The sequence below is a fragment of the Hesperophylax consimilis genome, chromosome 22 (assembly GCF_061612785.1).
Source record: "Hesperophylax consimilis isolate HC1 chromosome 22, BYU_Hcon_1.0, whole genome shotgun sequence".
Taxonomy (NCBI): Eukaryota; Metazoa; Arthropoda; class Insecta; order Trichoptera; family Limnephilidae; genus Hesperophylax; species Hesperophylax consimilis.
Genome location: NC_142857.1, coordinates 27,022,444 through 27,035,172, shown reverse-complemented (window position 1 = coordinate 27,035,172; position 12,729 = coordinate 27,022,444). Strand labels below are relative to the sequence as shown.

At 35.5% G+C, this 12,729-nt stretch overlaps 1 protein-coding gene across 1 annotated transcript; it reads left to right on the top strand.

Moving 5' to 3' along the window:
• Window positions 1-543: 543 nt before the first annotated feature.
• Window positions 544-9,030, top strand: LOC149413379 (uncharacterized). The gene is made up of 2 exons (XM_089645062.1): window positions 544-1,125; window positions 8,290-9,030. The coding sequence occupies exons 1-2, from the start codon at window positions 790-792 to the stop codon at window positions 8,362-8,364; spliced, it is 411 nt and encodes a 136-aa protein (XP_089501188.1). The 5' UTR covers window positions 544-789; the 3' UTR covers window positions 8,365-9,030.
• The last annotated feature ends 3,699 nt before the right edge of the window (window positions 9,031-12,729 follow it).

Sequence of the window (12,729 nt, the reverse complement as noted above, 5' to 3'; positions counted from 1 at the left end):
TATACAGGGTGTATCGGCACGTACCCGACAAACTTTAACCAGCTATTCCTTAGCATATTTGGAGTAAAAAATCTTATGTGCACTTTGCTGTCAGGTAACGTTTTTTTTAATAAAAAAATTATTATTCATATTTTCACCACATCTCACCACTGTTTTATCCTTTGTCAAAGTTTGAAAACCCATCTGGCAAATATTTTATTCGAATTCCGTTGAATAATGCATGTGTGTACCTATATTGGCGCACACTTACAATCACAACGAAATGGCACGGCACCATTCGTCTCATTTTTAACTAGTATTATTTAGTGTGTGCGAAAGAGCGAAGACGCTTTTTGACATACTTGCTTATAACAGCTGTTGAACACGAAACGCATGCCAATGACAGTGATGTAGTGTGGAAATTTTAATTTTTTTTGTTTTTAATTGAAAAAAAAATGATACCGGACAGCAAAGTGCCCATAACATTTTTTACTCCAAATGTGCTAAGGAATAGCTGGTTAAAGTTTGTCGGGTTAGTGCCGATACACCCTGTATAAAGGTAAGTATACATTTGCGAACCGAAACGGGAAAGGAACGACGGTTCGCATACGTAAACCGTCACTCAGTTTAATTTTGGCCGACATTGTCAATAGATGCACAGCGCTCTTGTTGAATATGCTCACATTATTTTTGTTATAATTTTTGCCAGTGAAACCCCCTGGCCGTTTAAGGGACTTGGCTCATGTGGCATTATGTTACATCATTTGGTTCTATTATTCCAGGAGATTCACAACTCGCACCTTTCCAACCATGGATGTCGACGACAAACTGCTGCTGGAGTATTCAAAGGAACAATTGATAGATTCCATTTTGGAATCTTCGGCAGAGCACACGATGGACATCCTGGACACAGACCCTCATCCCAGCGACCTCACCCTGGCGCTGCTTGCACAAGCTGTTTACGAGGAGAAACAGCAGCGAGAAGCCGACAAGGCTTACGGGCAGAGAATTGATCTGCCCGAAGGCTGGCAGCTGCAGACGACTGGTTCCAATCCAGACTCATTCAACCAGTACTTCGGAGCTATGTTTATTCACACTGGCTTCCAGCAAGTGGTGGTGGCCCACCGGGGCACAATTCTAACAAAGGTAGGAGCGCTAAAAACAGATTTTGTGGGAATAGTCCTTAATAAATACACGAGTTGCATGAACTCCGCAGTTACTTTCGTGGACTATGTTAGTCAGGTCATACATACTGTCAACTCTAAATCAGAAAACTTTAAAAGGCGTTATACCCTTACTATAACGGGCCACTCCCTCGGGGGCTGGTTAGGTCAGGTGACGGCTTTTACAGTTAAATATGTGAAGGTGTCTAACAAAGCGCTGATGCCGAACACATGTGAGGGAGTTCACGCTAAGACCGTGGTCTTCGACAGTCCGGGGGCAAAGGACATGTTGCACAATATTCAGGATAAATATTTCTCTAGATATGGGACCAGTTTTTTGGACAAGTTAGACAGGTTAGACATTAAGGTATACTTATCGGCGCCAAACCTTGTTAACACTTGCGGAGCGCATCTCCGAACAGTTTATCGCGTTTTAATTGATTTATCTAAATACAAATTCGAAGATATGGAAACAGGTTTGTACAATGTGAAGACACACGCAATCAGTAATTTCGTGGAAGCTTTTAATGAAATTTCACCAAATATAAGAGAAGTTTTGGACTGGGCTAAGGACAGCAGTGAATATAGAGCCCTTTTTGATAATGACACACTTAATCATGCCAATGATTTCCATTTAGAGAGTAAAAGATTAAAACAAATGAAATACTTCGATGAACTTAAAACACGGTATCAGGTGGTTCCTTCCGATCCTCAAATTAACGTCACAAGTAATTTAAACGTCTTTTCTGAGGATGAAGTACAAATTCTTGAAAAGTTGGTGATTATTCAAAAGCAAACGGATACTAAGATTTTAAACGATTTTTTTTAAAAAGAAAAGCTTGAATTCAAAAACGATAAATTATTTGCCGATTTTGAATTATTGCTCGAGCGTAGAACAATTAGTTGCAAATCTAAACAACTGTTGAGAGAACTCACAAATCGGGTAAAGCAGCTGATGCGGTGGCTGAGGTCAGAGTTCTCCAAGGCAGTAGAGGAACAGAGCAGAACTACTGACTTGATTTACCGCAATGAAGGTCTGAATTATTTGAATTCGATACAAAAGACTAAATTAAATTTCGAAGATTCCATCAACCTTAAGGAATTTTTGCTTTCTACGCATCGTGTTCTGTTGATAGTGACACAAGATGCCACGTTTGAAATGACCCGCATTCATAACATTGTATTTAACCAAATTGAAACATGTGTTAACGTATCATATCCACTTAAGAAATATATCACCGAAGGTCATTATACTTTCTTAGAATGGCCGACGCTACAATCAATTTATAAAATTTACGGTTCACCCGTCGACCAAAATGACCTGATGATAGTTGACGGTAGTTCGTCCTTAGCTCAGAACAGCTCAGAACTTCAACCTTTTTTAAATAATTACACACAATGCTCTTCTCCACCCTTGAAAAAACTTGTTTTCATCTCGTCACAGCCTATAGACATAATCAACCCTTTTGTAAAAACATTGAATGCCGATCGAAAAATTAATCTCTTGGATTTATCTGTCAAGTCACAAAAAATTATGTTTAGAAGGAAAATATTTGAATTTAACGGAAGTGGAGGGCATAGCTTCCAAGAGTTTTTGGGAGATAACTTTCCTCTTAGTGAATTGGATCAGTTCATAAGTTCAAATTGCTTAAAAAACATTGTGACTAATGAAAAATATGTTATTTCTTTGAAAGACACGCGTCCAACGATAAGTGATCTTCAAACGCCATTTATAAAAATAAATATCAGAACTAGCAAGGAATGTATCTTACGTTGTGTAAAATTACCTAACACCCTGGCGGTGGTCAGCGGGTTGAACCCCGTGGACCAGGAGACTGTGGCCAGCTGGAATCAACCCCAAGGGATTAATATCATCCTTGCCGAGGAAGATGCACAATTTACCTTTAGAGATACCTGCGATGAGAACCAAGATAAACGCATTTACTTGTTAGAAGTGTCAGGCGGAGATGTGTACTGCAAACAAATATTTGATAAAACATTTTATTTACCTCGGAAGTTTTTTCACCTAGTATCAATTGACATACAAAAGTTAACAGAAATTGATCTTGCTGATGACCTGTTTGTCATTTGCAGCGAGGAAGATAAGTCTTCTTTCTTGGGATTGATAGACAATTCGACAAAAAGAGAAGCATTAACAGATAATATACTTACAGCTGCCACAAAGCAAATGGAGATGGATATAATTAATAATCATTCCAGTAAAAATATTCATTTTCTAAAAATAAGTAAAACGTGTGAAAGTGCTGAAATTGACCATAGCGAAGAAAGTGATGAAAATGATGAAAGTGTTGAAAATGATGAAAGCGTTGAAAATGATGAAAGTATTGAAAATGATGAAAGTGTTGAAAATGATGAAAGTGTTGAAAATGATGAAAGTGTTGAAAATGATGAAAGTCCTGAAAATGATGAAAGTGTTGAAAATGATGAAAGTGTTGAAAATGATGAAAGTGTTGAAAATGATGAAAGTGTTGAAAATGATGAAAGTCCTGAAAATGATGAAAGTATTGAAAATGATGAAAGTGTTGAAAATGATGAAAGTGTTGAAAATGATGAAAGTGTTGAAAGTGTTGAAAATGATGAAAGTCCTGAAAATGATGAAAATGATGAAAGTGTTGAAAATGATGAAAGTGTTGAAAATGATGAAAGTCTTGAAAATGATGAAAGAGTTGAAAATGATGAAAGTGTTGGAGAAGATGAAAATGACGAAAGTGATGAAAATGATGAAAGTGTTGAAAATGATGAAAATGATGAATGTGTTGGAGATGATGAAAGTGTTGAAAATGATGAATGTGATGAAAATGATGAAAGTGATGAAAATGATGAAAGTGATGAAAATTATGAAATTATGAAAAATTATGAAAAAAAACATTCCAATAAAAATATTCTAAAAATAGATAAAAATAGATATGAACTGAAGTGGCGATATTCCCATGGGTCTGTGGAGCGCTTGTTCCCGTGTATGTCCACAGACTCCTGCGAGCCTGTCGATGAAACAACTTTGAGCAAAACTGAACGAAACTTGGTAATCATAACAGACGATCCCGGCACAGGGAAAACAACATCTCTTGCAAAGCTCTCAAGAAGCATTGAATCGTTGTGGGTTATTTATATAGAGTTAAAAAACTTCCAAAAGCATATATACAACCTACCAGAGGTGCTCACTGCGCAAAGCGTGGCAAGCTTTTTACTGAGCGAGTGTGGCACTGACGACAGCCAGGTTCGATTGTTAGAGTATTTGCTTCAAAGTAAGTTACATTCAAAGCGGGTCGTGTTAATGTTTGATGGTTTTGATGAGCTGGATGATTACGTTAAAAATAAAGAGAATTGCAAAAAAAAACTTATCCCACTCTTTGTTTTTTTGCAAGGCACACCGGCGATTCAAACAATTATAACCGCTCGAAATTATTTGAAGCAATCATTAGAAAATCCATTAAGTCACACCTCTACGAGTTTTGTTCGGATTACTGCACAAGAGCGACTACATTATTTACTTGTTTTCTGGCGTTCCTGCCTCTCTCTCGAGCTGGAAGATTACGAGAATCGGAAGAGTCGGCTGGAGAAATATGCCGAAGTGGTGCTAAATGAAGCGGAGCGAGTACTGGGGGGGGACATGAATAACTTCATGGGGGTCCCCCTCCAGCTAAGGATGTTAGCGGAAGTCTTCATGCCGCATAGAGATCTGTCACTCCAATCTCCGGTAGTCAAGATAGACAGTGTATCGAATCTCTACAAAAGATTTATTACATTAAAATATGAAATATACTTTAGTGATAAAACATTGATAGATGCAGCGACAGACGAGATTCTAAAAAAAAAAATTTTTGACATGATAACCAAAATTCACGGTGAACTTGGTTTCAAAACATTCTTTCCTGATTTCTTTGATGAGAACTTTGGCGCCATTGAAGACGAGTGGCTAAATAAATTAAACAGACTTGGTTTGATACAAACAAAGGAAAACAATGAATTCCAATTTATTCACCGAACTTATGCCGAGTATTGCTGTTCGCAATTAGTTGTCCACTGGCTCAACAAATCTAAAAGCTTTAACAGGTATGAACTCTTCCAAAAAATACTTATACCTCAAATACTGCTTCATCCAGACAGCAAGATCATACGATTGTTTATGAATACGCATTTGAATGAAATAGAAATGTCAAAGAATGCACTTGAATTAAACGCCAAGTGTATTGGTCAACTTTGGCTTGAAGACAGTGCAATATTTAGGAATCAGAAGCACCAAACTGCTCTTCACATTGCAATAATAGAAAAGAATGAGTACATCATCAAATTTCTACTAAGTGGATTGAACATAGAAAGTACACAAATGGCGTTTGTCTCTTTCATAACACAATATAGTAATTCATGATACTAATCATAACACAGCAATGAATATGGTGGATATTCCTATATCTGATAATATCAGTGAAGATGATTTAGTATTTTTATTTTATTTTTATTGTTCTTCAAAGTACAATCCCATTAAACCGCAATTAAGCAGTTTGTCAACAGGATGTTCATGTTCAATTACAATATAACATATGTACATAATATTATTACTTATTACAATGCAACTTATACATCATATTTATCACCAACCACTGCCATAATCAAAAGTATTACTAATACAGAGTATCTCTACTTAGTAGCCATGTTTTCAGCATATATCTGAATCTCTGAGGTAATTCGAATTTTTTTATATTGCTTGGTAACATGTTGAATATTTTCGGCACTTTGTATTCCAGGGTTCGCTGTCCGTATTTATTGTTATGTTTTGGTACAAGCATTCCTTCATTTTTTGTGAACCTAGTATTATGTTCATGTTCGACTTTCCTCTTATATTCAGAATCAGATATATGCTGAATCAATATTTTGTGCCATAATAAGGCCTGTACCGGTAAGACAGTCAAGTGCCGATACAACAACGATATGTTTCGCCTCTGTGAAAATATCTGTTTTGGAACTAGTAATTTAATCATAGAATTTTGTACTAATTGTAGGTAATTTAAGTTAGTTTTGCAAGAGTGTCCCCATGTGGTTATTCCATATCGTAAAGTAGATTCTGCAAGTGATAAGTAAATTATTTTTAAAATATTCACAGGAACGAAACATTTCAGTTTGTACAGTTTACCCACTATCGCCCTCAGCCTTTCACAAATTTTGTTTATTTGCAAGTCCCATTTAAAGTTGCAATCAACAGTCACTCCTAAATAAACATATTCATTAAATAGTTCAATACTATCGCATTTGCAGTTTTGCTAAATGTTTTGATGAATACATGCAAATTTGTGGGATATTATTTCAGGCTTATTCAGAACTGAAGCATGTGGAGATCGTATGTGCATCAATTTGGTTTTTTTGGTATTTATGATTAGGCCTGCGTCGTGTGACCATTTTATCAGGGACGTAAAGTCATACTGCATATATTTAATAGCATTAGATAATTGATCATCAGATATAACAAGAGCCGTGTCGTCTGCGTATACAAAATGTTTTACATATAATTTTTTTTTTTCATTATTGATACAAATATTATATAAAGCGTGGGTCCCAAAATAATTGAACCCTGAGGTACGCCAGCGCTCATTTTTTTCTTCCCACTCAGTTTTTCTAATATTTTAACACAGATATGTCTATTAAATAAATAATTTTTAAACAAATTAAGTAGGTTTCCTCTAATTCCAATTGCCTCTAAGATTTTTAATAATTTTTGTGGATCAATGGTATCAAATGCTTTGGAATTATCGATAAATAGTACTAATACATGTCTTTTATGGTTTAATTCATTTTTTATATAACTCGAAAAGTCCTGTAATAATTTTTCTGTGCTATTTTTCTTTTGAAATCCATATTGTTTGTTGTCTATAATGCAAATTTTTTCTAAGTAATTGTTTAATTTTAAAGAAACATATTTTTCTAAAATTTTATCAAGGAAAATATTTTAAATTGGACAATACAATGATAAAAATTTTACAAAGCATCGAAAAATGTTCTGATGAAATCAAGAAACAGGTCATGTTTGCAAGTTTATTTACCCGACCGTCTTACGAATCTGATAAAGCAGAGGAAAAGTTCTTTTGTGCGTGTTTATTAAATCGAAATAATCGCAAAATTAATTATTATAAGTATTTGTTATCACAAGAACCTCACCTTTCAGATCGCGAATCATATTCTTCAGGCCTTATTGAAAAAACCTCAGATCGAGAAAAATTATTAAATCTTCGCAATTCTTTAAAACATTTATTTACGTCTTCTTCATCTAGGGAAAAGCTCATTTTCATCAGTTCATTTTACAGAGATGTTAAAAATAATTTAAGTTGCATCTCAAGAATAATCGATATTTGTTTAAAATCCGGGTCCTAGATAGTCCACTCTGTCAGTGCGGCATGGAAAATGAGACTCTTGATCATGTTTTCTTTAATTGTAAAAATCATTGATCTTTCAAAGGCATTTATCGATTACTTATAAAAATAACCCACCAATCTCCCCTTAGTATTCCTTATTTACTTTCTCTCAACAATTCTCACATTTTCTCAGTTCTATACAAGTTCATAGACTTGAATGACTTCAATATTTGAGATTTCCTATTCCCGTATAGATTTCCCATAAAATTATAACCATCTCCCTTCACTTTAACGGCATATAGCACTCTTTTTAGGGTGAATTGCCTAATACAAAAAAAAAAACAAAAAAAAGAATAATCGATAGAGTTACAGAAGTTGAATTATTAATTAAACCGTTTAAAAATGCTATTACAAATGAAATTTGGAACTTGTTAAAGATATATTATCAACACAGTTAAAAAATAATGTAATTGTTTATTAGTGATAAAAAACATGGATGATCGTGAGAATTGTGCCCTTCATCTCGCTGCAGAAAGCGGCAACCTCGATATGATTAAACTACTCGCAGAGCAAACTGTTGTTCCCTTCACTGTATTGATGGAACAGAGGAATAGACGGGAAGAGCTTCCCTTGCATATAGCTGCTGAAAACGGTCACCTGAATATTGTTAGGTACTTAGTGGAGGAACATGGCGCAGGCATTCAAGGAGATCCAATAACTCTGTCACTTGCAGCTAGATATGGACATTTACTAACTATACAGTATGTATCTCTTTGAAAAAGGTGCTGACATCAACGCTAAATGGGGTGGGAACACCGCACTTTTTTGGGCGGCAGTCATGGGACATCTCCCGGTAGTAGAATACCTCCTGCCGCAGGAGGCTGGTAAGAGAGACACCGCACTAACTGCCGCATTACAATATAGGAAGTGGAATGTGGCGAGGCTGCTGCTAAATATGGGAGTGAATGTTAACGTGGAAACACTTAGTAAAGCTCTTAAACATGCTATTCGTGATGAGGAATGGTCTATAGTGGAGGCTTCAGTAGATAAAGGAGCAACTATTAAAGAAAGTGAATGCTTTCCCGACAGTTTACCGAAATTAAAAGAAAAATATCCATAATAAAAACACATTTGTTTTTGACCACGATAGTTTTATTTTCACTCTACCGGCTCAAGGAAGGGATCTTCCGAAACCGGTAGAGTGAAAATAAAACTATAGTGGTCAAAAACAAATTTATGTGTTTTTATTATAAATTATGATGAGCCACAAAGTGAATGCTTTTTACAATTATGAAAAATATCCAAATTACGTATTTAAAAAAGAGTAATATTATATTTCAATTTGCTCACTTTAACCCCTTGAGTCTAGACAGTATAATATCATGCTAGTTATTTGTAACTCTTGTATTAACATAACTAACTAACTAACCATCACGCCGTTTCTCCGCAGGGGTAGGCAGGGAGGACGGACCGCCAAACAAATCGGTCTTGGCACACACTCCTTGCCTAATTCACATTCATACATCGTCTCATACATACTCTTCTATTATTATGACTCTTGACATGGCCCGACTCGAGTATCTGATTCACTTGGTTGTGCCATGTCTTCCTCGGGCGTCCCCGACTTCTGCTACCATTCACATTTGCATCATATATTCTCCTTACACTCCTTTCTTCGCTCATTCGCTCTACATGCCCAAACCATCTAAGCGTCCCTTTCTTGATCTTACTCATTACGATTAACAATTTAGTTATTGCGAAAATAGAATCAGCTGACGATGGAGAACATTTAGCTTCGACACTCCAAGAGTTACCTTTATATGACTCTACTCAACCATAGTTTTACAATGAAAGTAAATAGATATATGGTTATTTTCTTGGGACGTACTGATGGATTTTTTTACTGCCCCGTTACCCTAAAATATATCTGTTTGGTTAAATCTATTAATTAATCGGTAATATCTGTAATGGAAATTAATTATTTACTTTGTGTTATGTATAATTTCTTTTATCACATTGCGAAACATCACATAATGGGTTGAAAAATTATTTTATTATCTTGTAATTTTTTTTTTTTAAAGAAAGACAAACATTCCCGAGTTACGAAAACCCTGACAGTATTAGAAAATCTCTTTCTACCACCACAATAAGCGGAAAATGTTGCTTGTGTCGTGATGGAGGACTTAGCCAGCCGAGGAATTGAACTTAAGACGCATGGTCAATCAAATTTACTAATGAAAAAAAATATATTTGTTCCTCGGAGCCTTATTGAATATTATAACCTTGTCGTTGTCCTGACCGCCACACCGAGACTTCAGATTTATCGCGTTACCAACATCGGTCTGTGTATCAATCATCGCGACCATGATCGGGAATCGGTAAAGAATCGTCAGTAGTTACGCCTATCATTGTATATTGTATAAGTCTAACGGGCCCTATAGATGTATAAGTCTAACGGACCCTATAGATGTATAAGTCTAACGGGCCCTATAGATGTATAAGTCTAACGGACCCTATAGATGTATAAGTCTAACGGGCCCTATAGATGTATAAGTCTAACGGGCCCTATAGATGACTCAATTTGTGTAATATATTTGTCATTTTCTTGTGCAATTAAACACAGATAAAGAAATTGCAAATAATTCAAAATAAAGGTATGTGAGCAGTATTGAATTGTAGTAGGTATTCTAATATAATTATTATGCAGAAAAAACTAGGAATGTCACTTGTGAGACAGCGAATAATTTACAATACCATAATATTGATAATTAAGGTAAAAAATAAGATAAAGCTCCCAAAATACATGCGTAAAAATGTTAATTTTAATTTCGGAATCCATGGCTACCCCACGAGAAACTGTGGAGATTTTATACTTAGGGAACCCAAAATAATCTCTATTTTAAAGGATTTAAGATTTTTCAATGATGTTTTGGGGGTACTATTTATATATTTACTGACTCCATTTATAGAATGAAGCGTAATCTATACCAACACTTTGTTAAATCCTACAACTTCTAGTTGCGTTGGTAATGTAGTTTTAGTGATTTGTCTTATATGTAGTAATGTTCTAGTTTCTATATTAATTGATGCAACTGTTACATGTTTTACTAATATTGTTTTATATTCAGTTAACTGTTATATCTTGCTTTATTAGATAGCTTACTAGATATATTCTGTTCATAAAATCCATGTAGAAGACGACTGGGCGTAAAACCAAAAATATATATTTTTTAATAAATACAATATTATTGATGTAGGTAATAAGTTGTTTTCTGCCCTTATTATTCTTATTTATAAAACTTCTCTGATCTTGTTTACTTTGGATGATGTTTATATTATGTTTGTATTTGTTATTTATTACAAATGTGTTCTTATTTTACTGTTGTAATTTCTATAACAATGTTGTATTATCTGTAAGTATGTTCTTTACAACGCAGTTTATAATATCACAAGTCATTAGGTTAGCACTCTTTGGTCTTATAAAAGAATTGTGTAAAATGTTGATGTGTCTTACAAACAGCAAATAGAATAAGAATGCGTCAGTGTTGCCATTGCAGACAGTTTTTACAATAACGAGACTTCAATGAACAAAAGTAAACATCATATTGCTTTGTTATCAATGTGGCCATGCTGATAAGAAAGGGGATGATTTAAGAAGTTAGCTACCTCTCACGAGTAGGTAACACATGTGACTAGTTTTGAGAGCTACCTACTATTCAATTATTTTGTATATCCCAAATGAAAATCGATAACGATTCAAAATAATTATTCGTAATTTGTAAATATGTATTGAAATAAATGTATATTATCTTGAAATGTCTTTTTTATTTTTACATTTATGTATTTGGTGCAATTTGTGCCTTTGTCATTCCTACATTTCAATATTTCCAACAAACAAATAACTTAATTATGAGTTATATAACTTAACTATGGACCTTATCGAAGTCAGAGTTAGTCTGGGCGTACTGTACAGGGACCGCAGATACTGCAGATAATACATGAATGTTCACCCTGTACTGTGTGCATTTGGCAGCCACCTCTGGTCTGGAGACTAGATGCATCTTAACTAACTGATTACAATCTTTGGAGCAATCAGTTGGGAAAATCTCTTCAAGACTACACTCGTTCCTTTACTCAAACAGATCCTCCACACAGCATCCCCAAAGGAAACATAAGTATACATGAAGTTAATTTGTTTTAAATGCTTGGTGAGTATACAATATTTCTGAATAGAAAAAATAATAAAAATAAATTAATGTATCGATGGCTTAGAGTTAAATTCCAATTTAGGTTGAAAAGTACTGAAATGTACCAAATATTATTTGTATTTTTTTGAGATCAAACATTGATTTTCCTAAACATATCGTTCCAAAGATATAAACGTATGGAAATATATAGTAAATCCTTCAGCAATGTTTTTAAAAATCACAGATATTGTACCTCCTTAAAAAATATGTATCTCTATGGTAAATGAAAGTCGATGCCAAAATATTTTATTTACATTAGATACAAATACAATGACATGGAATTAGAAACTTATATTTTTCTTATATAATGATTAACGGAGATACAACATTTTAACTCTAAGCCATCGATATATTGTGATGAAGGACTGTAGCTAACGGAGGAATGAACGCACAACATCACAGTGGGAACCCGTGGCTGTGGACAGTTCGACTACTAACCCCAGGATGACAACACCACAGTCGGAACCCATAGCTGTGGACAGTTCGACTACTAACCCCAGGATGACAACACCACAGTGGGAACCCGTGGCTGTGGACAGTTCGACTACTAACCCCAGGATGACAACACCACAGTGGGAACCCATAGCTGTGGACAGTTCGACTACTAACCCCAGGATGACAACACCACAGTGGGAACCCGTGGCTGTGGACAGTTCGACTACTAACCCCAGGATGACAACACCACAGTGGGAACCCATAGCTGTGGACAGTTCGACTACTAACCCCAGGATGACAACACCACAGTGGGAACCCATAGCTGTGAACAGTTCGACTACTAACCCCAGGATGACAACACCACAGTGGGAACCCATAGCTGTGGACAGTTCGACTACTAACCCCAGGATGACAACACCGCAGTGGGAACCCATAGCTGTGGACAGTTCGACTACTAACCCCAGGATGACAACACCACAGTGGGAACCCGTGGCTGTGGACAGTTCGACTACTAACCCCAGGATGACAACACCACAGTGG